At 34.4% G+C, this 15000-nt stretch overlaps 2 protein-coding genes across 3 annotated transcripts in view; one reads left to right on the top strand and one right to left on the bottom strand.

Moving 5' to 3' along the window:
• LOC130051794 (amidophosphoribosyltransferase-like) overlaps nucleotides 1-6232 on the bottom strand; it is a 23161-nt gene extending 16929 nt beyond the window's left edge. The window contains exons 1-2 of one of the 2 annotated variants that reach the window (XR_008800045.1): nucleotides 3792-3919; nucleotides 132-271 (exon numbers count right to left, since the gene is read on the bottom strand). Coding sequence is in view for 1 of the 2 variants with exons in the window: in XM_056154452.1 (XP_056010427.1) it covers nucleotides 132-271; nucleotides 5691-5701 (151 nt within the window). In the remaining variant the exon portion in view is untranslated. Of the gene's footprint in view, nucleotides 1-131; nucleotides 272-3791; nucleotides 3920-5690 lie in introns of those variants that run through there. The other variant, XM_056154452.1, reaches the window with a different exon arrangement.
• The window catches only part of LOC125682083 (gem-associated protein 5-like), a 311122-nt gene that overhangs the window by 293819 nt on the left and 2303 nt on the right, over nucleotides 1-15000 (top strand). The window lies entirely within an intron of this gene.

Raw genomic sequence — 15000 nt, 5'->3', positions numbered from 1 at the left:
TATATCTATGTACCCTTCCGCATTGTGGCGGGGACAAAAATGGAGGATAATTTTCACTTCCTTATAACCAATATTTCCATATAATTTAATTCCTTATCAGGAAGTATTACTGCAGTTACTGTCGGTTTTACCTTTGATTGACCCAAGTGAGACCAGCTTTCCCAGACAAAGAGGTCTGTTTCCAAATGGATCCCTGACAGCATAAATTTTGTCATCATGCATGATTACAAGTGAATACGAAAGTATAGTCTCACTCATTATTTTCTTGATTCTGAAAAGTAAGAAATAGTTCAATACATATAAATATACACTCATTTGAATTCCTGCTTTGAGATATTCCCCGAGTTTATTTAATTTTATTTGGCGGGAAGGGAGGGGAGCCAAAATAAACTAGTTCTATAATGGGGACCGTTATGGATGTTCCCCAAACATCCTCCATTTAAAATGTGGTGCCATTGAGCTTCAGCACAGCCAATCATCTTGCAATCTATGTTTTTGAAGTACATATATATTGTACCTATGATATCAAAATCATTCCAATTTTCTTATTCGTAAGAGATTTACCCCTTATCTAAATATTAACCAATCAAAATTGAAAGCACATGTATGCAAGTGCTGGGCTCGAAACAACTTTTCAGTCTGCCAGTCAAGCCAGACAACATATGTTCCATCAGTCCGCAAAGAAATTTATCAGTCCGCCAATTAACTTAAGGTAAATAAAAAAAATGAAACAATGCAGAACATTTACTGTTTTCATCAAAAACTAATTTTTATCGCTGCCCAAATTGGTGAACTGTAATTCACACAAGAAACAAAACATCAACTGTTTCTTCTGGTCATTAAGCAACCATTTTTGACCATTTAACCATTACCCTGAAAACTTCTTGACCATTTCTCCTTTTCATAAACCCTCTCATGCTCTATTTTGCTTTCATAGGAATCTTTCCCGTTTTGATGAGTTTTATGACTGGTTATCAACACCTTTAAGGCTTTTATGTGTTGTCACATGGTGCTTCAATTTCAATTTTGTCGTTGTTGCAGTAGTGTTTAAATTAACACTATTAAACCCGTCCATATCGCAAAATGCTTTAATGACACAGACTGAATGATTCTATTAATAAAATTTGAAACTTTCCAGAAAACAGAATTAGTCAATCAGGACAAATTTTTAAGTTGATCGTTTTACCTTAAGTTTGCACGATGCATTCAGCTACACATCTTTCACCTTGATAAACAGAATTATTCATTTTTTATTTCTCAGAAATTCATATTAGGAAAATAATCATGAAACAAGAGAAGAAAAAATAGATGGAGAAGAAAAAAAAGTACCGCAAACAGTACAATATATGCCCGTCGGTCAGTGAAATTCAACCTGGAAGCATATTGTGCACTCTGAATTGATACAACATACATTCTGAATAGAAAAGCCTTAAAGTGGGTCATGATGCACCAATCCATTTGACATGTGAACTGATTATCTATTTCTCTGAGAGTGAGGTTTTGACAAAATGTTGGTGCAATATCTTATATCTACAATGACAAAAAGTCCAGGAAACCATTTGATCTACTTTTAACCCTAAAGTAGGTCATGGTGCACCAATTAAGTTGAAATGTGAACTGATTATGTATTTCTCTGGGAGGGAATGTGTGACTATATAAATTTCAGAGCAATACCTGTGACCATACAAAAAAATATCTGGAAACCTGTTTGACCTACTTCTACCCCTAAAGTACTGTAGGTCATAGTGCGCCGATCCAGCTGAAATGCTAATTGCCTTTGATTAAATATCCGAGTAGAATAGAATACGTTTTCTGGGCCATTCACTGCCCCACAAGACACATGCCATCACTATTGGGTAAAGCTCACAAAATGCCATGGAATTAGCCTGAGAAAAGTCAACAATATCATGTGGGATTTCTCCTTGGAACCAACGTTCACCAAAGATCAGGCATGGGGTAATCGTAATCAAGTAATCTTTATCGATTGTAATCATTACTTTTTTTTCAAGTAATCGACAGTAATCTGTAATTGAAGCTATTTTCAATTACTTGTAATCATAATTTAATCGGTGGTGTAATTATGCCATTACTTTTTCAATTATGTTCAATTACTCTACACTAAAATATTGCCATTTTGTTAAGTTGGAAATATAGTTTAAGTTCCTAGCAAGGCTGTTTAAACAAGAGGTACTGTGAGCAATGCTCACTAAGAATACCCCCCCCACTTACCCCAATCTCCCAAAGGGTGTTGTTAATAGGTATAAATTACCTCTTTCCTGACTGTAAAAATATGGTATGCCTTTGTAGAAGAAAATGGAAGATATAGTCCGAACACAAATCCATGGCTTACACCTATAATTTTGACCTTGAGATCAAAGGTCAAGGTCATAAAGAGGTCATGAATGTACATGACACATCGTCTCATGGTGATACACTGATGTCTTATGGTATGACTATGTCAAAACCCTATAATCAATTTTGACCTTGAGGTAAAAGTTCAAGGTCATATAGAGGTCATGAAGGTACCCGACACATCGTCTCATGGTGATACACTCATGTGTCAAATAATATGGTATGCCTATGTCAAAGAACAAAGAAGTCATGGCCCTGACACGAATCCATTGTAAAAACCTTTAATTTTGACCTTGAGGTCAAGGTCATATGGATGTCATGAAGGTACATGACACATCGTCTCATGGTGATACACTTATGTGTCAAATATGGTATGCCTATGTCAAAGAACAAAGAAGTCATGGCCCTGACACGAATCCATTGTAAAAACCTTTAATTTTGACCTTGAGGTCAAGGTCATATGGATGTCATGAAGGTACATGACACATCGTCTCATGGTGATACACTCATGTGTCAAATATGGTATGCCTATGTCAAAGAAGAAAGAAGTTATGGCCCAGACACGAATCCATTGTAAAAAACCTTTAATTTTGACCTTGAGGTCAAGGGTCAAGGTCATATAGAGGTCATGAAGGTACTTGACAAATTGTCTCATGGTCATCCACCTGTGTGCCAAATATGGTATGCCTAAGTCAAAGAACAAAGAAGTTATGGCCCGGACATGAATCTGCACAGACGGACGGACGGACAGACAGAGTGATTCCTATATAGCAGTTCGGGGGGTATAATTAGTGAATCAATGTTGATCACTCACTGTTCATCACAATTTAATAGCCTCATGGATATGCACAGGTTCACTTGAGTGTACAAATAGTTGAATTCTGTTATAACCATGTTTCCACTACATATAAATACGGTAAAATATCTGTATCTCGAATACCCCGCTTGAGTCGAAGTCGACCGCCGGTCCCAGCCATTTTCCCTATATAAATGATTTTAAAAACTTCTGAATATTTCGAACACCGTAATCTCGAATACCCCACTTATGTCGAAGTATTTTCAAGGTCCCATATTATAATTACTGTAGAGATTATGTAAGATAGTAGTACGCATGTGCAACCTCATTTGGTCATAATGTAACCATCTTGAATATAATTATCTTAATTATTATTACTATTTAAATTATTGGTTTGATATCTATGAATATCTGAAAAACTTGTGCAGGAAGTGGTGGGCGGCACATAATCCCTACAGTAATTATAATGACTCATAGAATTACAATCGGACTTAAGACTTAACCAAGGTAAGTCTCGCCAAATTTTTAAATTCTATTTCGTCATAATCACTTCCGGAATTATGCAAGACTTCAAAGCGCATTATGATCAAATGTTTCAAAACATAAGAGAAATACAACATGATCATAATACTATTCTACTTACTGAGAACTTGTCTCCCACTCTAATCTTCCTTGCAAAGCACACCTGAAGCAAAACTCTCATCTTCAACAATGATGTCTTTATCATAAAATTTAGAGAATGTTCTCGCATTGGACCATCCAGCCTTCCTTAAAATTTCATCTACTGGAACGGCTGCTGATTTTGTTTTTGACATTGAAGCAGATCTTACACTGTGTGAGAAAGCAGATCTTACACTGTGTGATCCAAATAAATCCGTATTAACACCAGAAAATTTCATCACCATTTTGATCCATCTGGACACTGTGTCTCTCGTAACAGCCTTATGAGGTTTAACATAACTTAATAACAGTGATTGTTCCCCATTTCTAATTGGTGCTGTCCTTAACAAATATTCCTTCACTACAACATATATACAAAGTCTCCTATCCGGAGGATGTGCTTTCATATCTACAACAGGCATTTTAAAACCCGGTCTACATTGCTTTAGCAGTCCAGAGTATTCAAATATGTATTCATTAAAGCACTTTTTCATATTATTTACAGAAACAAGAGGTACTGTGAGCAATGCTCACTAAGAATACCCCCCGCTTACCCCAATCTCCCAAAGGGTGTTGTTAATAGGTATAAATTACCCCTTTCCTGAGCGTAAAAATATGGTATGTCTTTGTAGAAGAAATTGGAAGATATAGTCCGAAAACAAATCCATGGTATAAACTTATAATTTTGACCTTGAGATCAAAGGTCATAAAGAGGTCATGAATGTACATGACACATAGTCTCATGGTGATACACCGATGTCTTATGGTACGACTATGTCAAAACCCTATAATCAATTTTGACCTCGAGGTCAAAGTTCAAGGTCATATAGAGGTCATGAAGGTACCCGACACATCATCTCATGGTGATACACTCATGTGTCAAATAATATGGTATGCCTATGTCAAAGAACAAAGAAGTCATGGCCCTGACACGAATCCATTGTAAAAACCTTTAACTTTGACCTTGAGGTCAAGGTCATATGGATGTCATGAAGGTACATGACACATCGTCTCATGGAGATACACTTACGTGTCAAATATGGTATGCCTATGTCAAAGAACAAAGAAGTCATGGCCCTGACACGAATCCATTGTAAAAACCTTTAACTTTGACCTTGAGGTCAAGGTCATATGGATGTCATGAAGGTACATGACACATCGTCTCATGGAGATACACTTATGTGTCAAATATGGTATGCCTATGTCAAAGAACAAAGAAGTTATGGCCCAGACACGAATCCATTGTAAAAAAAACCTTTAATTTTGACCTTGAGGTCAAGGTCATATAGAGGTCATGAAGGGTACTCGACACATCGTCTCATGGTCATCCACCTGTGTGCCAAATATGGCATGCCTAAGTCAAAGAACAAAGAAGTTATGGCCCGGACACCAATCTGCACAGACAGACAGAGTGATTCCTATATACCCCCCAGAACTTCGTTCAGGGGGGGGGGGGGGGGTATAATAAGATGAATCAACTGATCTCGTGCAGCATTTGTCAAAGCAATTAACATTGCAAGTTTCAATGTGAATTGTTTCAAACTTAAAATCTTTACAGGAGACCATTTCTTCAATTGCTGTAGAACTAAAGATACATCCCATGTTCCAGAATATTTGGGTTTAGTTGGTCTAATATTGTAAACACCTTTCATATATCTAAAAACAAGAGCATGGGATCCAATGCTAGTTCCATCTAGTTTTATGCCCAGCGCTGACAAAGCCCCTCGAGCTGTATTGAGTGAACTGTAACTCAATCCATTATCAAAAAGTAAAGTCAATAATTCCAAAATATTATTTATAGATGGTGAAACTGGATCAATTTTCCAATCAGAGCAGTACGGAAACCATCTTTTAATGAACATTTGATACTGTTTTTTAGTACCGGTTCTCCATGATGCCATAATAATGGAGGTAGTTGTTTTTGAAAATCCAGAGTTTCTGTAGATTCGCCCGACACTTGGCATGCAATCAAAGTCATTTTTTCCCACAAAGGATGAGCCTCCTTTCTGTGAGGATTTAGGAGTAGATCCTTCTTTCTCGGAAGTAATAATGGATTCTTGACAAACTTTTCATTAATCCTGTGAACCAGATCTGAGTTGGCCATAATGGGGCAATAATGATCCTTCTTGCCTGGTCTTCCTGGATCTTCTTGATGCACAAGCTCATCAAACTAAAAGGTGGGAAAATATAACCATAAACAAAATTTCCCAATTCAGTGAAAATGCATCAACATAACTACATTCTGGGTCTTGTTTCCATGAGCAAAACACTTCAACTTGTGCAATTGAGTCTTGATGCTAACAAATCTATATCTGGACAACCTAGCTTTGAACAAATTTGTAAGAATATATCATGGTCCAATTGCCATTCCACTTGATCATTAAATTCTCTGGATAATTTGTCTGCTTCTCTGTTATTTTTCCCTGGAATATGAGAACACTTCAACCAAATATTTCTCTCAGTACACCATTCCCATATTTCTAATGCAAGTTTATTGCATATTTGAGATTTTATACTACCCATGTTATTAATATAACTAATGGCAGTAGTATTATCTGATAATATTCTTACATATTTGTTTTTTACAATATTCACAAAAGATCTCAAAGCAAAGTAAATTGCAAGCATTTCTAAGTAATTTATGTGATTCATTTTTTCTTCTTCTTTCCATCTTCCACCCTTTTGATATTATCTTGTGTGTGTATTGCTCCCCATCCTAACAAGGATGCATCCGTTTTAATAGCGATCTCTGGGTTACCTCTAGAAATAGGTCTGATTTGAGAATGAATATTGGAACACCACCAACTTAATTCTTCTTTCATTTCTACAGTGATTGGCATTAAGGAATCAAAATTCCCTTTAACTTTTTTTAAATGCTTTATTTTCTCTGTTTCTAGCTATCTGTAATGTAAATTTCTCAATTCTGTAGCCGAGAAGCTCGAAATAATCAGTCCAAGGACTCGAGCTACATTTCTTATTTTATCATGATCTTTATTCATTAAACACTTACATTCTTCATAAATGTCTTTCTTCTCCTCAGTCAATTCAATTATCATTCTTTCAGAATTTATTATGTTTCCCAAGAATGTGAACATTTCTTGGGTTCAAATTGACTTTTCTTTCCATGAATCACAAAACCAAAGGACTCGAGCCACAAACACCCTGTAATGGCCTACGCTTGGGATGAAATCTAAAGTGTCTTAATTTTGCTGATTTCTTCTATCCTTGATTTCCATGTATACTAATTACCCAAATCACATGTCACCTTAATTTGCGAAACCAGATGTTGATTACTTAAGGATGTTCTCTCCTGGTTTGAATTTTTTCAGAAGTATCAAACTTTTTTGATAAATCATTTTAACTGATACATCTTTATCCGAAAGACATTTAAAATATAAAAAAAAAGAGTATGTTAGTGTGGACTTTAAAGAATTACAGCCCCTCAAAGTTGCCCCTTTGCTGAAACTTAATTTTTCATGAAAATCACCAATTTTCACAAGAAACACACTATAAGACAAATATTAAGGACAGTATAATCTTGGCTTTCTTTTATTTTATGAAAATTAAGCATAATTGATTATTTCAATAATTTTTACATAAAATATATCACCAATTCTACAAAAAAATCAAGTATTAATTAACATAATTGTATAAAATATCACAGAAATTTGAAGACCTATTTCATCAAAAAATTCAACCTAGGGAGAATATCTGTATCAAACTTTTTCTGAAATTACTAATGTAGATTTTTACAAATTCTATATATTTATTTCATTATATGATAAATAATCAGAAAACATAAATAATATATGCATATATACAATACTAATTCATTTATAACTACAGAATGTGTAAAATATATGCCCCCACATCAGCATTTTCTAATTTCCATGCACTGTGACCTTGATCTTTGACCTTCTGACCCCCAAATTGATAGGCATCTTCCCTTCTTTGTATGTATCCATATGTCCAAATTTGGTTTGAATAGAATGCAAAGTACTTGAGTTATTATCCAGAAACTAGTTTTAATAGTCAATTTCCATGTGGCCATGAGAAGAAATCTGCACTTTCTGGTATGGTTCTCCATATGATGATAGCACAACTCATCCCTCTCACTGTGGTTACCAAATGGATTTAGCTAAAAAGCAAACATTGGAACTCAATTTCTATCAATACTGTAAATTCTTAACAATAGAACAGAATATACTATTAGGTTTACCACCAGACTGCTAATACACCAATTTCAACTAACTCCAATTTTTGTCTAGCCAGGGATTATGTTTTAATGCCTTGCCCAACAAATTGTTACCCTAAAAGAATTTCTCTTATGCAAAATGTTATATATGAATTTTTTAGTGCATAAATGACTGTTTATGAAATATATGCTGAAATTCTAATCAGGATTTTTTTTAAAATGTGCATTCTCAATACCCTATAAACAAATTTTAACATTATTAAAAAATTTTGACAATTATTCTTTGAAGGAATAATTAAAATAAAATTTTGATTTAAGAAATGACACTTATTACGCGCATTGATGAAAAAGTTTCCCGTCCAATGTTTCGTTTGATACATGCATCAAACAAAGAATTATAAGTTTTATTTCTTATCATTTAATTATGTCTTTAAGATAGAAAAACAAATAGTTTCTCCCATCAAAAAGCTTGAATTAACGTTTTTGAAATGGCGCGTAGGAATACATATATGTAAGAATGAAAACAACAACAAAACGGCATGGCTGTGCATTCAGGTCTGGTACAGTTACTGTGCAGATTTAAATGGATTATATGCCAAATTAAAGGTGCAATGGTTAAAAGCTGAATTAAATATAAAGGAAGATAACAAGTGGTGACTGTATTTATGCTGCATTGTGTTGGAGGAGACGTTGAACACTGGTTGTGTCGTTGGAACGGTAGAATGCAACTCGGCTTTAAAAGTTATTAAATGATAAAATAATTCAATTTTCCAGAACTGATTGGAAACAAATTATCGATCTAGTAGCCCAAAAAAAACATATCTATACATGTATATATAGTCAACAAAATTATCTTTTGTTTTAACTAATTTGTACACGAATGGTGCACCATAATTTTCTAGATGGGAGAACCCCCCTTTTCCCTTTGAACTCTTTTTAATGAATTAAATTCGCTGTATACTTTGGCGATTTTTTAAAACAATGATATAAATTACACTTTTTAATCAAAATGATGCTTCAATAATGATACATTGAACGTTAGGAGCGAGACTCGCTCATGACTGACTAGGCGGGATCGGGAAGATCGCAGATCATTTTAGGTACAGATCTACATAGTGTTTTTTCATAAAAAAAATTCTTGTATATTGAAAAACTTACAAATTCATTCAATACTATATCAGCAGCCTCTGATTCGGGTACTACATCGCTAACATCCTTCCATTTTTCCCTCTCGTCTGACACTATGTATAGTACTGTAGTGTGTCACCATGTGCGTTGTTGTGCCTGCTTGTCTGTAATTTTCTTTGTCTGCCACTCACTTGTGAGAATATCGGATGCAGACTGATCTATAACTGCCGTTTTACTTCCAACGAATCGCCCATGTATGTTTCTGGACTGCTTTAGAATAGACTAAATGCGACATCGTACAGTGTGCGTCTTCGAAGTTCAAGCTCGAGTTTGTTTACTTTACAATCGTAACGGCATCATGAATGTCATAAAATGAGAAAATAAGTAAAAAAAAAATTGTCATGTTTTAATTAATTTTTGTTAGTTTATTAACATTACTTACAAATAAAAACAGATATCAATGTTCTTCTTTGTGCATATGAAATAAAACACACGCATCCCCATAGTTACGACTTTAAAAAGTATGGAGACTCACTCGCGGTAAAAGCACCACGAGAGTACACCCTTAAAATTAAATGTATTTGATTTTTCCCCGGATTTTACCACCTCTTTTTCACTTTGAGGCAATAATTTTTATATTGCGTATGTTTCACTGCAAGATTTAATTCCATTGAATAAAAATTGGTAATGAAAGGTATTCTTTCCAATGAAAAAAACTCTCAGCGACGTTCTAGCTGCTATCGAAAAATAACATTTTTGAAACATCACGAGAGGAAGAGGAATAGTCGTCTGAACAGATGACATCAGTATATGTGATGTATTGTTATTACTGCGGATACAGGTGCCAATTAAAATGCTTCATTATGTTGATTCCTAAAAATAAGATACGCGAGTATTACAGAATTTCCATTCTACAGCAAGTATTACCAATTATGTAGCCAGGAGTTCACATTTTCAACCAAATCTTTTGAAGTTTGGCACCTCGAGTCAGTACGCTATGCGGGGCTATCACTAGGCCGACCACTCATTGGACCAGTGATATATGTCAGTGCATATGAATTAAAAGTGCGGGAATAGTAGTAAAACCACAGGGGCTCGGGTATTAGATGTTGAAGTTTTGTATTATTTGTTCCCGAATAATAAATTGAAGTTTTGCATGATTTGTGTCCGAATAATAGATTATAAAATTAAAAACCACCAAAAATCCGCTTTTTTCGAGGTTTTAAAAAAAGGTGTACACATGATACACCTTTTTTAAAACCTCAAAAAAAGCGGATTTTGGTGGTGGATTTTATTTATATAATCTATTATTCGGACACAAATCATGCAAAACTTCAATTTATTATTCGGGAACAAATAATAGAAAACTTCAATATTTAACAACCGAGCCCCTGTGGTATAAACTTCTTGTACATTCCATTTTATTTGAAAATGATAAGTAATCTTTCTGATTTTGTCAGGGAGAAAAAACAACAACATACAATATTCCTCACACATAATCTTCCTCATTTCCATAAAATGTCTTCAGTCATTCAGCTCTTCTCATATATTTCCAGTTAATAAATTCCCGCACACGAGTTTAATCTTCCATCTTCCTTGCCAACATATACCTGTTTTGTCAAATCTTCACAACAGGATGAAAATTGTTTTATATAGTGTTTTGTAATGCATTTTCTAATATACTTTTAATTACAATGAGCTGTAACTATATGTATGATTACGGGTTCAAATAAATGATTTATTAAATCTTTAGATTTATTTTTAATAAAAAAGGGTAGTTGTTTTCTCAAATGATCATTTTACACATTTAAATGAAGGTTTTAAGGAGTTTAATTCATATTTGTAAAAATGCAAGGGAGGCTACTGTTAGCTAAATTAAGTGGCGGATCCAATGGAACGTGCACACACAATTTTCAATAGAAAATGGAGGACAAGAATACATAAAAGGAATTTATGAACATTTTCATAGTATAATATTACCTCTTCATTTTTTTAAATCAAGACATCCAAACCTGTGATATAGATCTACCATAGTATAATAATTATTGTACCAGTATTACATGTACCAGGGTTAATATAGTGCATTTCAGTTTAGAAGTACGTGTAACATTAATTGTGTTTATATTTCTTCTACCTAGCCATTTATTATTGAATGTGAAGAAAGCGATGTCTTAATTGAAGGTCTAAGTTATTTATTATTGTTTATTTTTAAAAAAAAAATATTATGATCCCAAATTTTTACCACACTCATTTAAAGTTCTGCACTATCACATGTACATGACTTTATCATTATTCTTAATAAAACAAAATCAAATGATTGACATCCAGTGTTTTTCACACCAAATTTAGAAGCTACGAATATGCCTTACTGATTTGGAAAAATTATCAACTTATTTAGATATTAGGAATTTTTAAATATCGAATCCTCCATAAATAAATGTGTGGGTACATGTAAATGGGTGAGTGTGTGTGTATTAATTTGTGTGTAAACTATTGAAATTTTGTAACTATAGATTTTTAAAGAATTTTTCTTTTTACATACTACTTATATTCATGCGACATGGCATGCATCTCGATCATGAAATGGAAATTATACAGGGTTATCTTGATACTGTCCAATATTCACTTTATCGGGATGCCATTGACGCAATAGTAGGTCATGCGTAAAATATTTGTAACATATTGTTTTAAAAAGTGCAACTAATTTTGACACGATTTTGGGGGGAATTTTGATAATTTTTAAGGGGAAACAGCCTGAATAATGTCTTAATACTTATTAAGTACATATGTATGTATGAATAACACTGACATAATGTACAGCTAGAGGTCACTCTTCTTGTATAGTTAAAATATTTAAATCAGTTCATACAAAAACTTTACATGGTGGCCGAGAGGTTAAGAGTGTTCGCCCCACATGCGGTAGGCTGGGGTTCGAATCCCGGCCGCGACAGACCTAAGTCCTTAAAACGGGTAGGTAGCCACTCTGCATAAGGAGATGTCCCTTGTCGCAGTAGTTGTGGCACGCTAAAGAACCCTCACTGCTTAATGGCCGTAAGCGCCCAGCATAGGCCTAAAATTTGAAGCCCTTCACCGGTCTTGGTGACGTCTTCATATGAGTGAAAAATTCTCGAGTGAGACGTTTAGCAAGATATAATCAATTAATCAAAAACCCTAATTATTATGTATAATACCTTCTATTTAAAATGATAAGAAAGGATGATATCATGAATTGGTATCTGAATACCAATAGTATATACACAAAATGTTTTAAGTAGCAGTCCACGTAAGAATCATGCAGAATGAAAAAAAAGTGGCACAGCTATAAATTTAAAATCTCTTGAAAAATGGCTAATTTTGAAGAAAATCATGTTTTGAACTTGATCCAATAAAAAATTTCACCTTGAATCCTTCTTAAGATTTTTAATCGGCTGAAAGGATATTCGGTTTCAAAAATATTTTCCCGTTGTTTTCTTTATAAAGAGCACTAATGAAAATGGTCATTAAAATTAATTATCGGGCACTCTGTCATTAAAGATTAATATATACATAAAGTAAATAATATGGACAGTAAAAGAAATAACAAACATCATTTGGAAACATGTTTACAAATTAGTTACAGATTTTTAAAAACTACGTACGATCTAGCAGATTGACGATTTTATTATCTCCCTTTGCTAACTCTTTAGTGTTAAAGATACGATTGTTTGGGGAAACATAACAACATGTCATACGAGTTGGCGGTTTGAAGACAAACGATGCCGTTTTGAAACATTTCTTTATGGACAAATACTCCATGTGAAGAGGTTTCGAAGACAGTTTATGTGAATGACTATAAGAAATCGGTAGCTAGATATTTATGCTCCTTAAACAAATCACATTGCGGGAAATCCATGACGCAAGGCCCACCTGCCCCTGTGTCTATTTTCACAATTACACGTTGGACTTTTTCGGGGTTGTTTCATATCATCAGAGTTCTTTGGAGTGGATGTGGAATACTACCAGATCACTCGGTCAGTTGTATTGGATATACGAACCGGATATGGGCACATATCATAACATTCGGGATGAGCAACATGCTTGTGGGAAAATGCTGTGGCCAGTATGGGTGGCGGTGCAGGTAAGTTTATATGAATAAATCATAAATGTGTATTGGTTACTTAAGCTAATTTCACCATACTTTATTTCAATCATTCTTTTGCTTTGGACCATAAATAATCTGTCGACTAATGAATGAATAGTATCAGTGTGTGTGTGTGTGTGGGGGGGGGGGTGAAAAGTTCAAAACTATATGTAAAAAATATTATACATGTACTTTAAAATGTAGGCCATTTTAGAAACACTTCTGTTTTCCCTCTACCAACCAGTGGTTGAAAGTAACTTTTTATTTCATAGGCTAAAATCAAAACACATCAGCTAAATTGAAACTATTAAATGAATCATTGCTCTTTGTTCATGTTATTTCAATGAATGATTCAACAACCCCACCCCATGATTACTGAACCTGGTGGGTCAACAGTTACACATTGTTTAGACAAGTCAATGACATATGCCATATGGTGATATGTTGGAGTATCTTGATCCTCACAACTCTAATCTAACACATGTACTGCAGGTTCAAATTTCATAACACATCAGGGTTGTTACTAGGGCTTTTTAAAGATAAACACAATTATAAACTGACATTGTATAGCAGAATATTTGTAAAAAAGGATATTCAAGAAAAAGGTATTTATGTAGTCGAAATTGCATACCAAGTGCGCTATACCCCTTTACGGGAGTGACGACAAGTACTGACAAGTTCTGAACGCTTATTCAATGAAGATTTTTAGGGATGACATATTATAAAGAATTTCTCTAGAATACATGTACATAGGTTGGATTTTTTTGAAATGTTTGAGTATGATGATGTTTTTCCTAAAAATTCCAACGTGATTTTGTAGTCAATATTTTTATCTTTCAATGTCCATATGAATTTGCTGAGCTCGGTGGCATTCTTTTACGTGGGATTACGCAATGAATGGGTGTGGTTGGCGTATCTTTAAACTCGGTGTCTGCTAGTCCCACATAGCTCTCTTCTTGCCCATTATTGGCTCTGACTCTAGCTAATTAATTAAACAATTCCGTGGGCGCGACATTCACCGTTAAGCGGGCATTGATCTTTATTACGGCAATTGCACCTATTATCTCCGGTCTGGCGCACTTACTTGATTGAAGCGTTATGCGAGTTAATTACATTTTACATGGATGGCATACAACTATATGATATTTTAAATAATCGAAACAAAACAATTATTTAAAAACCACCATGCAGAGCAAACTCTGGTACATTCTTAGCCCTTGAAATAATTTAAACACCTTTGGTAGTCTCCAGCAAGTGCAGAGATATCTCTGCCCTTGGATGGTTTTAAGTCCCCTACCGACGAAGTCGAAGGAGGCTTAAGGTTTGCGCTCCGTCCGTCTTGTCTGTCTGTCTGTCCGTCAGTCCTGCAAATCAGTTTTCTGGACTTGCAGATATTCATTTGATAATTGGTACATAACAAGTTACAGATCAAGTGCGAATTTCGTCTCAGTCCATTGATTTTTCATTAAGTTATGGCCCTTGGACTTAGAAAAATAGCATGAATTGTTAGTTTACACCCAAGCTAAGTTTCTTGTCTCTGTAGATAAGAGTACTATACTCATTAAAACGTCTAGCATAGTAATACAACAATATAGCTGAATTATTCATGATCACCTACATGTCACAGTTTATTGACTTGGTTAAAGAACTAAACCTAATTATGAATTTGTCTTTTTTCCTGATATTCTACTCAAATAGTAATTGTCCAACCATTCCTATCCTGGTTCCCCAATTTTCCCTTCTACCATA

Source organism: Ostrea edulis, chromosome 2, assembly GCF_947568905.1.
Source record: "Ostrea edulis chromosome 2, xbOstEdul1.1, whole genome shotgun sequence".
NCBI lineage: Eukaryota > Metazoa > Mollusca > Bivalvia > Ostreida > Ostreidae > Ostrea > Ostrea edulis.
The sequence above is the reverse complement of the archived record's forward strand: the minus strand, read 5'-3'. Positions and strand labels throughout refer to the sequence as shown.